Genomic DNA, 18,718 nt, shown 5'->3' with positions numbered 1-18,718 from the left:
AGGCCAATGAGAGAGCCTTTCTCAAAACAAAGGAGATGACTGTCATTGAGGAATGGCGACTGAGGTTGACCTTTGGCTTCCATGGGCACATATGTACATGTACACCCTCATAAACATCTGCACTCATACAAACACATAGCCATACATAGACATGCATGCAAATCTACAGAGACCGAAAGCACATAAATAGGATGGGTGGAATGGAAATGTAAGAGATAATGGACATGGGGAATAGCAATATTTTATAATGATTAAAATTTGTTTTGTAAATTCTTTTTTTTGTTGTTGTTTTTCAAGACATGGTTATTTTTGTAAATTCTATGAATTACATTTGAGATGGGTAAATTATATGGCATGCAATATATGCATCTATAATGAGAAGAAAGAAAACAAAAATTTTAAGAAATTTTTGTGACAGAAACATTCTACATAGCCCTGGCTGGCCTCAAACCCACTATGTAGACCAGGCTGGCCTTGAACTTTCAAATGCTGGGAATTAAAAAGTATACACCCAGCTTTGTATGCGAGCACCTAAATTTTTAGCCAGTTTCTACAGACAGCAGGGTAACCATAGTCTACATAATTGTCAGACATTTTAACATAAGTAAAGGAAAAAGAGTTTGCAAGTTCCAACACACAGAAATGGTAACAGTCAAGGGGATGCTTATCTCAGTTTTATCATTACACAGTGCCCACATGTATTGAATTACTATACAGTGCTCCATAAATAAGTACAAATATTAGTCAACAACAAAATGAAAACCTGTGCAGGTAGCTTAGGCCTGTGATTCCAGTTCCCTTAGGCAGGAAGATTGTGAATTAGAGGCCATTATGGGCTATATAGCAAGACCCTGATCCACAGCCCCTTACCCCCACCCCCACAAAAAAAAAAATCTCTTACAACTCCATCTAGAACACACTGAGAGGCTGGTTTCCGAGGATCCAGAGAAATTCCTGTCTCTGACAGAAGTTCTTGAGAACCGGTACTTATTCCTGTTTCACGCTCAATACGAGACTGTAGTGAATGAAAACTTTCATCACATGGTAACAGAAAAGAAATGATTTTTGCAGAAGTCATATTTAGGATGTGCACTATCTGTATAAATAAGAAAAAAAAAGTTTATTGACCACTTATTACATAAACAATTCTGTAAACAGATAGCTATTAAAGGGGGAATCTAAGCAACAGGCATTATTTCTGTACTAAATAAATAAGGCTTACTCCTCCATAGTAGTAAAATCTTCTATAATTATAAAATGACATTTTACAAGGCAAAGACTTGAATTTGTTTTTGTAAATATATAAGGTGTTATTTCTGCTTGGTTTGGTTTTGAGAAAGGGTCTTTCTACATAGCCCTGGCTGTTCTGGAATGCACTATGGAGAGTATCACCTGCCTCTGCCTCCCAGAGCTGGGCTGCCCAGACAGATAGTAGTTCATCAAATAAAATTTTGAAGTTCTAAGGATGCATAAAATAAAAAAATACAAATTTTAGCTTAAAAAACTTATTTCAAGACACATTATTATAGCCCTAGAAGGAAACACTCCCATTTATGAAGTTTCTCATAAATGCCAACCACAGAGTAAAGAGCTTTCATATAACAACCCCAATACTTGCACCTTCTAATCTCCCTTTTAACAGAAGGAGAAATCAGGCTTCTAAGAAGGTGAATAGTTTGTTAGGGATCACTCAGCTGATAAATGATACAGTATGGATCTCAACTTTAACTACCTCATGTTGCCTCAAGAAACAATCATCTAACAGAAACAATGAGCTCTCTCTTTCAACAGGAAAAAGCATTATTATTCTCCCAAAGCAACTAAACCCTAGAGTTGTAGTCTACCTAACGGTCTAAGGACAAAAAGAACACTCTCGTGCTCACTAACAGGCTCAGTAAAAGAAATAGATGAGAAATTTTGGCATAATTAATGGTAACAGAAAAAAAAAAAGCTATATGTACATGTTATATATGTATGTATGTATGATGTATATATGTTTAAAGAGACTGCTTAAGGATGTTAAGTGTGTACAGGTGCACTCAGATGCCAGAAGAGGGCATCAGATTCCATGCATCTGAAGTTACAGGTGGGTTTGTGAGCTGTCCAATGTGGATGCTAGGAACTGAACTTGGGTCCTTGGTAAGTGCAACACGAACTCTCAACAGCTGAGCTATCTCTCTAACACTGAAGAAGAATGAAATATTTCTGCTTTGTCATTATTTTTATGTTTAAGCCTTTTCATAATAGTTGGGAAAATACTTATCTAATTAGACTCTCTGAAGTATTTTCTTAAAGAAAAATATTTCAACAACATTTTGTTGCCACGAAATAAGACAACATGCCCTCCTGATAAGAAAATGTCTAATAACACCAAAGTGTTTTATAGTTCATGTTTCTGAGTTTTGTTCATTGCATTCCCTGCCTATAAATCTCTCCTACTCTCCTCTTTACCCTATTACCTCCAATTCTACAAAATTCAGTCCTAGTTCCAGCCTAAGAAAGTATGCTTAAAGTCTCCCAAATTCTATGAATAGTAGTACTCCACGGTTTCCTTATTCTACACAACCTCCTAAGATTGATGCTTTGAGAAATATCAATTTACTCAAGGTAAAGAGAAGGTAAATATTTACTCAGATTCACTGATAAGTAAACAGTGGTGCTCACTGTAACATGAGATGGACTCAGATCCCTTCCCATCAGAGTAGGGAAGATGATGAGCACAAGGCACCATGCAGATATTACATCATCTGAGCAACACACTCATATACATAAAGTAAAATATCTAAGTCTAAAGGTAATTATTTTAAAAAGAAGAAGTAATGCTATGATTACTATAAGTTGCGTGGATCAGTTATGTACAACCAAATATTTTAGAGATAACATAGAACTAAGAGGCTCACCAAGCCCTTCACTGCTTACACACCAAGGAATGATTTTTCTTTGGCACAATACAAATAAACCAAATCAAGAAGCCAGTATCAGGTCAGATGTGGTGGTATACCTGTAACCCTAGCACTCAGGAGGCAAAAGCAGGCAGTCTCTGAGTTAAGGTAAGCCTGGTCTATAGTTAGTTCCAGGACAGCAAGGGCTACACAGAGAAATAACTTGGAAAAACAAAAAAAGAAGCCAGATCTTTTCAATGTCAGCTAAGAATAGTATCAATATGCCCTTAAAATCCTACTGAATAGGGTATGTCAAGATTAGTCTCCACACATTTATGAGTTCTCAATCTGACTTTAAAGCCTGACTATGGATCTCAGCTCCTTAAACTCCACGTAGTAGCATATAGTTGAATATCCAGGTCATGAAAAATTTGGTAGCATAAAAGGTTTCTGAATGCACAGCTATTAACTCAAAATCAAATATGTAACAACTCCAAAGCTTCTTGGCAGTACCCGCCAGAGCGGGACTTCACTGTAACCTTGCTTCTGAACATAGAACCTGCAGTTTGCACTGCTCCTGCTCTCCCTCCTGCCCTCCCCAAACATGAAGCCAATGAATGCTTCCTGAAGTAGAAATTTCAGCTGAGATCTTAGCTGGCTGAGTGCAATGGACTGCAGTGTCTTTTACTGTACATATAATCTTCTGTTCTTATAAAAACACCCAAGCTTAGGCCTGAGTTCCTTGGTCACGTTTCTTACAGAATTAATCAAGGCCCTGGTATGCACCTTGGGGAAAAAAAGGTATAAAAGGGAATTAAATGATCCTCCTATGTGTAAAGAAAACAGATGGTTACCTAGACTACTAGATTAAGTTTGGTAGAGTGGAAATAGGTTAGAAATCTACTGCACTGAAACTGCTAACAGCTGCCTGCCAGTACAAAAAGAACTGGCTGAAAAAACTTAGTTCATCAATTATAAAAGAATAATTGGTTTGGGGTGAAGATGTTATGGTGGAAAAATTAACACAAATATACAAATTAACACAAATAAAAATGTCTAAGAAAAACATGCAACTTATGAACATAATGTAATTTCTTCCTATGTAAAGATTTTAATTTGTTTTTGGAAAATATGTAACTTGTGGTGGTGAGGTAATCTCTTGCATAGAATTTTTTGTCTTAGGATGTATAGAAGGGATTAAGAGAAAAATAAGAATAGTAGAAGAAAAACACCAGGAAAGATGTAGAAGGAAAACATCAGGGTAAACGAACAGAACAGAAAAAGAACAGAGTAGAAACAACAGCAGAGAGAGAACTGAAAAGAAGAATTAAACTTTGGCCCTTAGAAAAAAGACTCCTGTGTGTGTACAGCTCTGCTGACACCAACCTCCTTTCCAGTTTCTCTGACCTATTGGAAGCTGGTCTTTCAGCAGCAAAGTATACAGACATGAGGCAAGTGGGAGCCTTCCTCACCAAGCCAAAACCAGTACAATTAAATCTAAATGAGGGAAGGGGTAATGACACCAATCAATGTCCTAAAAGGAAATCCCAAAAGACACTTTAAAAGGCTCCTCAGACCATCTGAAGACACCTGAAATCCTGGCTAAAGAAATAAAGGATCCACTCTAAGTATATAATATTCATTTTTAAAATGGATACCAGGAAAAGATCACTAATATAAATTTATACTCATTTTCAACTTGCTAAGGTCAATGCAGGTATTCTAAAATGCACCCCATTAAAACTGACCTTTAAGTTGAGAATATGATCCATTAATACAAAACATCTTGGCTGCTTCAAAGTAAGATCAATAGGCCCCCCTCTCTGCTGTGGGTCCCAATTCAGCATCAATTGTAGCCAGCTTTCCATGGGCTCTACTATTAAACTGAAAAATGAACAAAAACTGTGTGAATATCATTATGTTCCAATTAAACAGGCAACATCACAGGTCATCCATTTCCTTGCCTATGACTTAACAGTACCATTTATATCTTACTTTCAAATAATTCATGAATGAAAATAAACAAGCCCCCCCCAAATAAAACCAACTCTAAATCCCCATATCACTTTGTAACTGGCAAATCCAAAAGAAGAGTCCAACTCCAATCTTCAAAAAAGCCATTTACTTCTTTATTCCTTGGGCTTTCTTAGCATCTAAGGCAATCCATTGATTGGTAATAGTTATCAGTTCAACAATGTCTGTGTTATCCCATAGGATAATCACTAATCACGGTGTTTTTTATAATTACTACTCATTTAAAATTCAGTTCCTCAGTCACACTAACCATACTCCTCTGCCAACCTAGGCAGTGCTGAGCAGCAAAGCCAGCAAGCAGGCTAAGCAAACACTGTCCCACTGAGCCGTATCTCCACCCCTTACTACTTTTCACATGCTCAATAAGCCTCTTGTGACAGAAGACAATGCTTTCATCCTCATGGGAGGGACTACTGGATAATGCTACTTTGAAACACATAACTATTCTCAAAAGTGCGTGACCTCCCACACTTACCTACAAAGGTTGTTTGGTTGAGGTAAATGGCTACTAAACCGAACTTCTCCGGTCATCTCTTCACATGCAAATATACACTTTGGATCTTTCTTCTTAATCTTCTCATGCCTATAAAACCAAGATACCTTAGTTGACAACGTGATTCTCACAAATACTCTGAAGGTCTCTTGCATTGAATTTCATTCAATTCTGTGTTAAAAGACAATTTCACCACTATAGAAAGAGAAAAGGAAACAACTGAAATTTTTCTATTACTATTGATTATGCCAAAGTTCTCATCATTTCTTACCAGGTAAATGGCTGCAGATGATGCAAAAAAGGCCTATATCCGGCAATACATTCAAACACCATGGTCCCAAAGCTCCAATAATCCACAGTGGCTGTGTACGGCTTATTTTCAAAGAGCTCTGGGGCCTTAAAATAGAAAGTACTTTAAGTTCCAACACTGTAAGAAAAGAGCTACTATTGTTTTGAACCACTATATTCATTGCCTTAAGAAAAAACAATGAGAATTTTAAGTAATCAAATTAAAGAAATGTCTCACCAAATACTGTAATGTTCCCACAAAAGATGTACAGAGACTTCCTTGATCAACATCTTTGGCATAACCCAAATCAATTATTTTATGCATTATCTGTGAATATTAAGACATAACATATATTAAATTGTTGAAAGATTTGCAAAAGAAAGGTAGATTGGGAGTGTAGCTTAGTAACAAATTACTCCCATTGCATGTATAGGGTCGGTTCAATCCTAAGCACAGCAAAAAACAAAAAGATAGGCCATTGAAATGGCTCAGCTGATAAAGGTATCTGTCACCAAGCCTGATGACCTAAATTTGATCCCCAGGATCCACATACGAGAAGAAGAATCAACCCCTGTTGTATGCTGACTCTGCCCCCTGACAATGGGTGGGACACGGATATCGGCATTCAGGCAGATACTTAAACAGCTCAAAAGGGTCCTGTGTTGCACGGCCATGTCAGGCATTATGGGCTGTGTAAGGACTCAGCACGCATGTGCAAGCCTCCCCTTTTAAGTTTGTACCTCCATATTCTTTTTCTCTCTCTTTGCTTGCTCTCTCCCTTGATCTCTCTCTCTCTCTGTTTCCGGTGGTTGACCATTAATTCTTCTCTCTTATTCTTCCCTTTCTCTCTTACTCTCTACTCTTCTCTTGCTCTTACCTTCCTTTCCCTCTCTTCTCTTACACTATCTCTTTCTCTTCTGTCTCCTCTCTCTCACCCTGTCTCTCCCCTCTCGCTCTCCCGCCCTGCAATAAACTGGTTAATGTACTCTATCGTTCGTGTTCCATCATGTAAGTTCCATCTCCAGCCCTTTCTAATTTTTAAACTTAAACAGAAGAACAACCCCTGCCAAGTTGTCCCATGACCTGCACACAGGTCACAGCACAGAGATGCACTCATACATGCAAAATAAATAAATAAATGTAATTTTAAGAAGACAATAGTGTTTTTATAACACTGGAGAGGAGATGGTAAAGAATCTGAGCTGTAAACAACACAAAAGTGTGAACTCTGATAGCCTGATCGCTATTTAACTAGCTGGTGTTAATCTATTTTGTTAATCTTTTTATTGTTGTTGTTAATTTTTGAGACTAGGTCTCCACTGTAACCCAAGATGGTATCAAATTACAGCAACCCTCCTGCCATTGCTGGGATTATAGATGTCAGGTAATGGGCTTAGCTAACTGTATAATCTTGATCACGTTAGTTAATCTCTGGCAGTTTCCTATACAATTAGATCAACATTCCTAATCCAGAGATGAGCAAGACAGATGCTTCTCTAAGGAGCCATTGTTCTGCAGAGAAGACAAAAATCTAACCATAAACTACAGTTCAGGCCTGGAGAGTGGGTTAAGCAGTTAAGGGCACCTGTTGTTCTTGAAGAAGACCTGAGTTCAACTCTAAACTCCCACACTGTGGCTCACAACGATTTGTAATTCTAGTCCCAGGGAATTTGATGTTCTCTTCTTGTGCCCCCCAAAAACACCACATGTGGTACACACATATATAAAATATAACAACAATAACAATAGTAATAAATCTAAAATTAAAAAGGCCCCACAATTCCATACAGTGAGGGCTACATAGAAAACCTATAAAGTACTATGTCTATAGAATAAATAAGGACACTAAAATCTCTAAAGACAATATATCAGGAAGACTAGAACAACAAGCATGAAACAGTCTTCAGGCTTCACCTACCTTCCCACCAACATCATGAAGAACTATATTTTCAGGTTTCAGATCTCGATGTATGATTTTGTTTTCATGCAAATATCGAATTCCAGATCCTAAATAAAATTTCAAATGTATTATGAAATACCATTTGGAAAATCAGATCACACTTTGTTTTTACTGTTAGTGTTTTTGAGACAGTGTCTCATATAGCCCTGTCTGGTGTGGAATTCCCTATACAGCTGAGAATGACCTCCAATTTCTAATCTGCTCGTTCTACCTCCCAAGTGCTGGGACTGCAGGTGTGCACCAGCACACTCAGCTGTAGTGAGTATTGGCTCCAAGGTGCTGGGACTGCAGGTGTGTACCAGCACACTCAGCTGTAGTGATTATTGGCTCCCAAGTGCTGGGATTGCAGGTGTGCACCAGCACACTCAGCTGTAGTGAGTATTGGCTCCAAGGTGCTGGGACTGCAGGTGTGTTCCAGCACACTCAGCTGTAGTGAGTATTGGCTCCCAAGTGCTGGGACTGCAGGTGTGCACCAGCACACTCAGCTGTAGTGAGTATTGGCTCCGCCCATGACCTTGGGCTGTCTGGCTAGATAGAGGCTGTGCATGTTGTCTGTCCACGTGACCTCTTAAAAGGAAGGGGGTTGTTGCTTGCTTTATCTCATGTGGTAGTCAGAGATCAGACTGCTGGTTCCATTCACCCCAGGGCAGAAGAGAGGACCACTTCGGCTCTTTGCCTAAGTGTATCCTAAGAAATCCTTTATACCCCTTTAAAGGGACTCTAGTGGATTCCCCAACACTCATCATTTTTTAGACAGGGTCTCACTATGTAGCCCTGATTGGCCTGCTAGTCTTAAACTCACAGAGATCCATCTGCCTCCCCTCCCTAGTGTTAGAATTAAAGGTGGGTGCCACCATGTCCAGCCACATTCAGTTTTCACCTCACTTTACAAAGATTACAATGATGCACAAATTTCTATGTCCATAGGCTTGGAGACGGCTCAGTGGGTAAAGGTCAGTGCGCTGAACGCAGGAGGACCCGAGTCAAATCCCCACCACCCACATAAAAAGCCAAGCAAGGCTGTGTGCAACAATAACCCTAGAGGAGTTGAGAGGAGAGAGGCAGATCTCAGGAGCTGGCTGAGGCCAGCCTAGCCCAAATGTGGAGCTTCCGGTTCAGTCAGAGACCCTGTCTGAAAACAATCAAGTGCAGAGAAACAGAACATGACATGCTGCTCTGGCCTCCACATGCATGCTCCTGTGAGTGTGGCCAATGTTCACACCCATGTACTATACATTTAACAACACACACCCCCACACACTGAAATGATCCATCACTGCTGCATCACCAACATTAGAGCAGTTCATATTTTCCTCACCAAATGTATCATCAAATAAACACTGAAAAATTGTATACTCATTTAATTTAGTCAAATCAACATTAAAAGCAAATGAAACAATTAAATTTTAAGAAATACCTGTAAGCCTATAGACTTTTCCTCCAACCTAAATCACATTTTTAGACTCTGCTGCCTGTGACCTAGGAAGAGCAGCAACCGCTGACACAAGGAGACTCAGGTCTCTCAAAGGTTTAAATCATAGTTACTTTAGGGTTTACCAGTAGGATTTCTGATTAAAAAGAGACTTTCATCCCAGGACAACTTGAGGACCTATCCACCAAAAGATATGATTCCATTATAAACAAAACTACTATGAGAGTGTTGGGGGAGTTGTGAGAGGGGATGAAATGATTGCTATTTCATATCATTTTTGTTATCATTGGAACATCTATCGGACAAGGATACATAACCAAAAAACAAACAACAAAGAGAAACCCCAAATAGAAACAAATGCCAAAAGTCTATTAGTTTTAATTAATATTAGAAATGGGTTTTTCTTTTCTTTTTCTTTCTTTCTTTTTTCTTCTTTCTTTTCTTTCTTTTTTTTTTTTTTTGGTTGGTTTTTTGAGACAGGGTTTCTCTGTACACCTCTAGCTGCCCTGGACCTCATTCTGTAGACCAGGTTGGCCTTGAACTCACAGACATCCACCTGCCTCTACCTCCTGAGTTACTGGGATTAAAGTTGTGTGCCACCACTGCCCAGAGATTTTGTTTTTCCTCATTTTTTATAAATGTTAAAAACCTACATGCTTTGTAGAGTATACACACAGTTCTCTGTAACTTCTAAGAAGTACACAGAAGTTTTTGTGGACCAAAGAGGCATTAATTAAATCACAATGATATTTTAATATTAGTTACATACCTATGTCACACAGTAAAGAAAGTATCTGGCTTTCTTTAAGTCCACAACAATTTTCTGGTTTGTTGAGTAGCTAAAGAAAAATGAAAACAAATAAATAGATAAGTCTATAATTTTATACTATTGATGGGTAGCAATAGCAACACACATTAATCACTAAACTGTCTAAGAATATTCAAATAAAAAAAAATAAGTCACAATAAAGAAATTATAAGGATTGGGACATGTCTACAAGGCCAGCACTTGGGAAGATGAGGCAGAAGGACCATGAGCTCAAGGCCAACATGAGCTACACTGTAAGAGTCTGTTTCAAAAACTGTAACAATGGGATGGAGAGATGGCTCAGAGGTTAAGAGCACTGACTGCTCTTCCAGAGGTCCTGAGTTCAATTCCCAGCAACCACATGGAGGCTCACAACCATCCGTTATGAGATCTGGTGCCCTCTTCTGGTGTGCAGATATACATGGAAGCAGAATGTTGTATACATAATAAATAATAAAATCTTTTAAAAAATGTAACAATCACAAGAGACATAAGAAAAAAAATAGTCATCAAATACATATTGAGGCTGAGTAAATTTCACAAGAAGGCTCATAAAAAGTAAAGACAAGGGCAACTGCACTTGAAATTGAAAAATAGCTGACAAATACATTTAAAACTAAATAGAAAGAATAATTATAATAAAGACAACTCTTTTGTTTTCTCCCCACCCCCCACCTTTCTTTTCTATTTGTTTGTTTGCTTGCTTGCTTGTTTTTTTTTTTTTTTGGAGGCCAGGTTTCTTTGTGTAGCCTTGGCTGTCTTGGAACTAGCTCTGTAAACCAGGCTGGCTTCAAACTCACAGAAATCTGCCTGTCTCTACCTCCCAGGTGCTGGGATTGAAGGCGTGCGCCATCACTGCCTGGTAAAAGACAACTTTTTAATAAGCCTCACAAAAGTATTTTATTTAAAATGGCCAACACAGTCCCACCTTGGAAACAACAATAAAAAGGCATGTTCTAAGCCAGGCATGGTAGCACATGCCTTTAATCTCAACACTTGGGAGGCAGAGGCAGGCAGATCTCTGTGAGTGCAAGGCCAATCTGGTCTAGAGATCGAGTTCTAGAACAGCTTGGGTACACAGAGAAACCCTGTCTCAAAAAACCAAACCAAAACAAAAAACCAAACAGCTGATGTGGTAGGGCTCAGGCCACCGTGTAAAGTGCCACTTGGGCAGGTGTTGATCCTGGGTTGTATAAGCAGACTGAGCAAGCCATGGAAAGTAAGCCAATGAGCACTGTTCCTTCATGGTTTCCACTTTAGTTCCTGTCTTGGGTTGTGATCAGGATACACTTTTATTTCCCAGGTTGCTTTTGGCTGTGGTCTTTATCACAGCAATAGAAAGCACTAAGACAAGGGTTAGCAAGTATTTTCTGTAAAGAGACAAACATTAAGTACTTCAAGCTATGGAAGCCGTGTAATCTCTGTTATATTACTCAATTCTAGATCTGTATATAAACAGCCAGAAACATCCAGTTCTGTGCTCCATTAAAAGTGTGCAGGTGGCAGGATTACTCTTGTCTATCCTTATTTTCCATGATCCGAGGCCACATGATTCAGACACTGCTAATGCTTGTGATTTACTATCTCAGTATCTCAAAACATGCACACTACCTTCCGGAGATCTCCTCCACAACAGTACTCCATTGCTAGAAGAGGCACGTCATTAATTAAAAAATTCAATTCCTCGGGAACATCACAGGCCTTTATGATATTTGCATGGTTCAACCTAACAAGGAGAAAACATTACAATAAAAAAAAGTTTTCCAATGAGGAGGGACTGGACTTGAGATGATAATTGGGGATTAACTGGTGAGATAAGACTGGTTTTATTTACAAAATTCTAAATTCTGATTGTATTGCATTTAATCTTAGCTAAAAGGCTAACAAGGTGTTAATTTCTGAACTGGTTGATTAAAATAAACCAGTTTTACAAGGAAAATATACCTAAAAATACCATCGCTGTTCTTTACATGTATCAACATGGAAGTACTTCTGGTAACAGTATCATCCATGAGAGAAATGAAGCACAGATTGGTTAGGTAACATAAGACCTCACTGCACAAAGCCTACATCACACTGCCTCTTCCACAACCATAACAGTTACCCTAAAAATACGGGCCTTTCCTTCCAGTTTTAAATATAAATACAAATGTAGTTTTTTCAATAAATATGCTCACATTAGTTACTGATTTCATCTGTTCTTAATTTTTTTTTAAGGTCAGAAGAGGGTACTGGATCCCCTGGAAACTAAGTTACAGGTGGTTATAAGCCTGATCTTCTACAAGAGGAGTTAGAGTTAAGTGATCTTAACTGCTTATCCCTCTCTAGCCCATAGTTCTTCCTTTTTTAATGTAACAATCTATTATCATCTTTATGATCATCCTCACAATGTAATAGAACTTGGAATTTATATTATTAAATTATATTATTCTTCCACATAGCCAAGTTTGAAAGCCAAAATAAAATGATTTGAGCACAAACTAAAGTCAGAAAATGCTCATTTCAAATCCAGTACAGTTGTATGACTGTGTGTTTCATCTTTCTTATCCACAAAACAGGACAATACCCAAATACACAGTTAGATGACAACTACAGGAATGGAAGCACACTGCGGAAATTAAAACATATCCACTGTCCCCTCAAAAGTTCATTTCTATTCCCCTTAAGCATACACACCACTCTTAGTGACGGATTTCTAACAGAATGCAGTGAGAAAATATGAAATATGACTTCTAAGGCAATATGACTTCCCTAAGAGATCTGTCAGCTTTTTTCTTATTCTCCCCCATTCAGATGACTGGTCTGGGGAAGCTAGCTGCCACGCCATTAAAGTATGTGCACTACATCCCTGTGGAGAGGTTCCCTTAATGAAGAACCCACATGAGTGAGTCTGGAAGTTAATACTCAAGCTTTGGCCAAGCCTTCAGATAACTGCAGCTCTATAAAGTCAACATTTTCAGATGTCTCAGGAGAGGCCCTGAGCTAGAACCACAATTAACTCAGCCATAAACTACAGATACTAAATATCCAGTTTTCAGGTATGAAATTTTGGAACAATTGTCTACAAAACAATAGATTCACTATTTTAAAAAAAAGTTAAGTACAAAAAGAAATGATGTATATACTAGTCATAAGTTGTTGCTCAATATTCAGAAGAAAAACTTAAAGAGACAGGTTGAGAATGTTACCTAGCTGATTTAAACTATAACTTTCTTAGCCATAATGTGATAAAACTAGCTAAAGTAGAACACATATATTCAATGACCAAAAAGATCTCCTTGAGAAAAGTGAAGCTTCATCTCTTTCCCTACTACTGAAAACTGGTGGGGTTGTAGAGCTGAAGCACAGACTTACTTTTTCATGATCTGGATTTCATGGCACCAGCGCTCTCTGTTTTTGGTACTTAACTCTAGGCGACAAGACTTAATTGCTATTTTGATATCAAGTTCCTGTCAAAATAGAAAATATGAATAAATTAAGTTCTTGTACAGACTTGCTTACAATCAAAGCAATGTCAACCCAGGAAAATAACACTCTTTTAGCTTTACTAATTAAACATATTATCCGCAGCTCTCTTTAGCCATCAGTTATATGAACCATACTACTATTAAACCAATGATTTGAAGCTATCAAACACACCACAGTATATAAGCAAAATCTGACTGAGGCAGACCCTACAATAGGTCTCTTCAGAAGATTAGAGATACTTTTAATAATTTAGAACTACTATTAGAAATATACAAAGATCCCATTTCTCCAACAAGTTCCTACTCCAAGCTTAGTCAAGACAAGAAACAAGGGCCCCAAACTCTAGTATAACCAGAAAGAAGAAAGTTAATTCAGGGATCCCAAACCTCAAAACAGCAAGAAATAGTTTTCATATAACCAAGTCTAATGCAAAATAAAACCCTCCAAAACTCGATCCTAATCTTTGCATTTCAAATGGCATGGAAAAACATCCAAAGAACTGTACTCCTACTGAAATATCTACAATACAACCCTAAGACCTCTTGCTTGTGATTAGTAATTTCACCACTTCTGCCTGAGTATCCTATGCACATTTCAGGTAACAGCCAGGCTTCATCATATTCTGACAACACCACTAATACAGTGTCAGAACCAAACAGGCCAAACTGCATTAAGTGTTCAAAAGAATGTCTCAAAGGTGTGGTCAAAGTGGTGAGTGCAGTATGCAGGGGCTGAAGGGGGAAGCAGGGAGCAAGATAGCTTAGATAGGATAGCCTGGATTAGGAACGAAGAGAAAGGCAAGGCAAGACAGTTTCTAATGCAGGGGTTGGGGGCTAATAGAGACTAAGATAGCTTTACCACAGTGCTCACTCCTTTTAGCTTTTGTTATAAGCAAACAGGTTATCTGATAGTAGTTACAACCTACATAGAGTTTTGCTACTATGGTGACTTGTAAGCCCTAAATTCTGATATGAATGAGACAGGAAGCTATCTACCTTATATAGGTCCCAACCACAAGAGATCCTTCAAACGCCTTGATTTATAGTTCACCTCCTCTGTAAAACTCAATCGACTCACAGAGAATGTTCTCTGGAAAGTTTATAGTTGCCTAACAACAACAAAAAGGCCTGTTTGTTAAAAATGAGACTAAGTTGGGTGTGGTAATATAAGTCTATAGTTCCTGCTATTGTAAGACTGAGGCAGGCAGGAAGTCTGAAAACACTAAGTTAATCTCTTTACTTTTTGGAGCTTTTAAATTGGATTCCCAATTTGAATTTCGATTCTCCAGGCATTTACCCAAAGTATTTGAACTCAGTGAAGTTGCCCTCAGTCTGCAGATGACAGCTTCTAGGGCCTCCAGAGGACGCTGAAATCTAGAGGATGCTGCCCAAGTCCATTGCAGTATTTGCACACGACTGACATCCATCCTCTCTGTCTGCATATGTTTTGTGGACGCATTTCCTGAGATCCCAAGTCCTACCCGACCAGATTATTTTCAGTGTGTGGCAGGTAGATCTATAGTACTGAGGATAGAACCCAGGGCCTTGGGTATGTACTTTATCACTGAATTACATCTCCTTCCCATACACACTTCTTTAAAAAGGGAACACTCTGTGGCCCATGGACCTCAGTCTCCCAAGTGTTCCCACCATGCCTGGCTTCTTCCAAATTCTTTCTTTAATGTATTATATGGAACTAGGTTTTTCAAACACCCTTTGAGAACTTGTACCCTATTCCCTAGGGAAAGTTCTTTGGCTACTCACACTGCCAGTACTTTCAGTGTCTAGGATTACACTGAACCCATGTTTATTTCTGAGACAGGCTGGCCTTGACCACAGTATGAAGCCCACTCAGGGGCTGGCCTCAAACTCAAAATTCTCTTGTCTCTGGACCCTGGGTGCTAGGATTACAAGTATATGCCACTATGCCCAGATGTACTTTGTGTCTATGTCAATCTCTCTCTGAAATTAAGTTTCCTTCAGGGTGGAAAATACTGTTCTTGTTGATTGGGGCGCCTTTAGTGCCCAATACAGAAATCAGCTAACACTCTTCAGGAGAGCAAAACCCTCAGTGGTAATACACTGGTTTGTATGAATATTAATTTTTTGAAGAGAAGATTCATAGTTTTTATTGAATTATCAAAAGACCCATGACTCAAACCTGATTAACTGGGGCTAAGGATGTGTAACCCAGGGTTAGACCATTTGCCTAGCATGTGCAAAGCCTGTGTTCCACTCCTACCATCAACAACATTAAAATAAGGAAGGTGAGGGTTAGCTTTAAAATCCTTTAAAAGTACAAATAACTGCTGTTGCAATGGTTAAACATTTTCAATTAAATCCAAGCAAATTTCCCGAACCTGATGTTAGTTGTCTTTTACATAACAAACCCGTCTTTTGCAGAACAAACCCCTCAGTCTATTTCCTTCTCTTTGAAGCAAGGATCATTTTACCACCTCACCCTCACACTGTTTCTTGCCTGGACTGGAATGTGCCAATTCCAGAGTCTGTCAATGTTTCCACAGGTTCAACTCTGGACACCAGGAAGGACTTTCCTTGTTTACTCAAGTGTGCGGGCAGGGACACACACAGAGATCCTTGATATTTGTACATACTCCTCGTCACCACACACACACACACACACACACACACACACACACACACACACTCACACACACACACAGAAACACATGGATACACACACAGACACACACACAGTCACACAGTGTCACACACAGACACACACACACACAGACACAGAGACACACACACATACACACATACACACACAGAGACACAGTCACACACACACACACAGACACGCGCACGCACACACACTCTCACACACACACTCACACAGTCACTCACACACACAGACACACACACACAGTCACACAGTGTCACACAGACACACTCACACACACACACACACACACACACACAGACACAGAGACACACACACATACACACACATACACAGTCACACACACACACACACACACAGACACACACAGTCACACAGTGTCACACAGACACACACACAGACACAGAGACACACACACAGTCACACACAGGGACACACACACACAGACACACACACAGTCACACAGTGTCACACACACACACACACAGTCACACAGTGTCATACACACACACTCACACACACACACACACGGACACAGTCACACACACACACACTCACACACAGACACATACACACACACACACAGTCACACACACACACATTGTCACACACACACAGACTCACACTCAGTCACACACACACAGACTCACACTCAGTCACACACACACAGACACATACACACAGAGACACAGTCACACACACACACATTGTCACACACACACACACACACACACACACACACACACACACACACACACTCCTCGTCACCACACACAGCTGCAGCAGCTTCCTCTCTCTCACCCGGCACCCGGCCGGCCACCAGGCTCACCAGGGCCCTAAGTGCGGCCGCGCTCGTTCACCGGCCCCAGCACCCCAAGGTCTCCACGCCCCCTCCCGCTGACTGACAGCCGCTGTCCCAGGGCCGCCCGGACCGACCCGGCGCCGCCGCCGCCGCCCCCCACCCCGCCTCACCCGGTGCTGGTACAGACAGACGTTCCCGAAGCCGCCGGTGCCCAGCCGCTCCCGCATCTCCCAGGGGCCGCCCGCGGCCGGCCGCAGCCCCGGGGGCCGCTCCATGGGGCGGGAGCGCCAGCCGCCTCAGGCTTCGCCGCCGGTCCAAGGCCGGTTCCGGGCCGCCGAGCTCGCGCGCCCTTCTGCTCGCGAGACCTACACGTCACTTCCGATAGCTTCCGTAGGAAAAGTCCCGCCCCCTTCTCCACCGGCCTGACACTGGGGATGCTAATAACTCGGAAGCGTCAGGCTCGGCGTAGGGTCGAATTCTCAGGGTCTGTACGCAAGTCGATGTGTTAGGGGTCACGGGTCATGAGTGGTACTCGACTGATTGATTCTATGATTTGCATGTAGTCCACGGAATTGGAATTATCAGACTTGAAGGTAATAGCAAATGAGCCTCTGAGAACAGGTCTCTTCTGGGATTGGTGCGGGCGAGTGGGCTGGGCACGAGCGGGTGCACCGAGAGGACCTTCGTGTGTGGGATTTTCATTTTGAGATTTGTGTGTGTGTGTTCTTTGAGGGTTTCATGCGTGTCTTTATTTTAACATAAATCTCTCCAAACCCTAAACGTCATATTCTTCGTATGGTCCCCACCCCGTCTACATTTTATCTTTTTCAGAGCCCTGCCCTACCGTAACCCACTGGTAAAGGCCACCATAAACATGAAAGAAACCGCGCTAACCGGCCCGTTTATTCATTACCCTTTCCGTACATCTTTTCAAAACCTCTTATAATCCCAAACCACCCAAAGATATGACGTTGTTCCAGGGTGAAAAGTTTCTTCCGGACATGTGAGTCTCCCATCCGACCTCACGGATCCTGCTGCTTCTCAGCCTTGCTGTTTCAGGCTTGCCAGTGCAGTGGTTCTGGGTTGGAATTGTTCCTGGATGCACTACAGGGTTGCAAAGACAAGCTTGGTGTGCTCTTGGTCCAGTAAGGCATATTTCTGAGTGGTGGGTTGCACAGGGGAAGGTATCCGCCTTTCCATTTGAGTGGGTTAACTGCTTCATGGAACCTAGGTGTTTTGTTTTGAGACGGGGTCTCATGTAATCCAGGGTGGTCTAGAACTTGTTATTCCTCCATCTAATTCAGGCTTGTCGCACTCCACCAGGCTGACAGTAGGGATGCTAATCACTCAGAAGTGTAAGACTTGGCATAGAATCAAATTCTCAGGGTCTGTATGCAAGTCGGTGTTGTGGGTCACTGATAATAAGTACCCGACTAATTGATTCTATAATTTTCATGTATTCCATGGAGTTGGAATATCAAACTTGAAAGTAATAGCAAACGAGCCTCTGAGAACCTCATTTGCTGTGTATGGCAGATAGGAGTGTTTCCAGTTTCCACAGATGGGATATAATTTCATAATTTGCCCTCAAGAATAGGAGATACTTAAAACTACAGACAGGATAATGTTGACTGGGCCATTCAAATTGGTTCCTACAGTTCACTTTTTAAATATTCTATTCTTAAAACATAAGTCAAGGTTTGTTGACATATTTTTGTTTTTTTGAGACAGGGTCTAAATAGCCCTGTCTGACCTGGAACTCACTATGTAGACAGACCTCAAACTCAGATATCTGCCTGCTGACTGCTAAGATTAAAGGCCTGGCCTTTTGTTATGTTTAGCTGTAGAATGGCTCCACACTCTTCGGGTTTCCTAGACTGACATCCCTCCCCCCCCCCTTTTATATG

General features: G+C 40.5%; 1 protein-coding gene and 1 long non-coding RNA gene across 9 annotated transcripts in view; one reads left to right on the top strand and one right to left on the bottom strand.

The window, feature by feature from the left end:
- Chuk (component of inhibitor of nuclear factor kappa B kinase complex) overlaps positions 1-17,150 on the bottom strand; it is a 35,605-nt gene extending 18,455 nt beyond the window's left edge. For 5 of the 8 annotated variants that reach the window (XR_004768975.1, XR_004768977.1, XR_004768976.1 and 2 more), the window contains exons 1-10: positions 16,982-17,149; positions 13,253-13,347; positions 11,510-11,624; positions 9,860-9,929; positions 7,617-7,705; positions 5,936-6,025; positions 5,681-5,805; positions 5,392-5,499; positions 4,631-4,766; positions 902-1,096 (exon numbers count right to left, since the gene is read on the bottom strand). Coding sequence is in view for 4 of the 8 variants with exons in the window: in XM_035441815.1 (XP_035297706.1) it covers positions 902-1,096; positions 4,631-4,766; positions 5,392-5,499; positions 5,681-5,805; positions 5,936-6,025; positions 7,617-7,705; positions 9,860-9,929; positions 11,510-11,624; positions 13,253-13,347; positions 16,982-17,086 (1,128 nt within the window). In the remaining 4 variants the exon portion in view is untranslated. Of the gene's footprint in view, positions 1-901; positions 1,097-4,630; positions 4,767-5,391; positions 5,500-5,680; positions 5,806-5,935; positions 6,026-7,616; positions 7,706-9,859; positions 9,930-11,509; positions 11,625-13,252; positions 13,348-16,981 lie in introns of all 8 variants that reach the window. The other 3 variants (XM_027407244.2, XM_027407245.1, XR_003483697.2) reach the window with 2 other exon arrangements.
- A 37-nt stretch (positions 17,151-17,187) lies between these two features.
- On the top strand, positions 17,188-17,704 carry LOC118238524. The gene is made up of 2 exons (XR_004768978.1): positions 17,188-17,404; positions 17,643-17,704. It is a non-coding gene; the product is annotated as an uncharacterized LOC118238524 (long non-coding RNA).
- Positions 17,705-18,718: the final 1,014 nt, after the last annotated feature.

Source organism: Cricetulus griseus, chromosome 3 (assembly GCF_003668045.3).
Source record: "Cricetulus griseus strain 17A/GY chromosome 3, alternate assembly CriGri-PICRH-1.0, whole genome shotgun sequence".
Lineage (NCBI taxonomy): Eukaryota > Metazoa > Chordata > Mammalia > Rodentia > Cricetidae > Cricetulus > Cricetulus griseus.
Note: the sequence above shows the minus strand (reverse complement) of the source record. Positions and strands in the feature narration are given on the sequence as shown.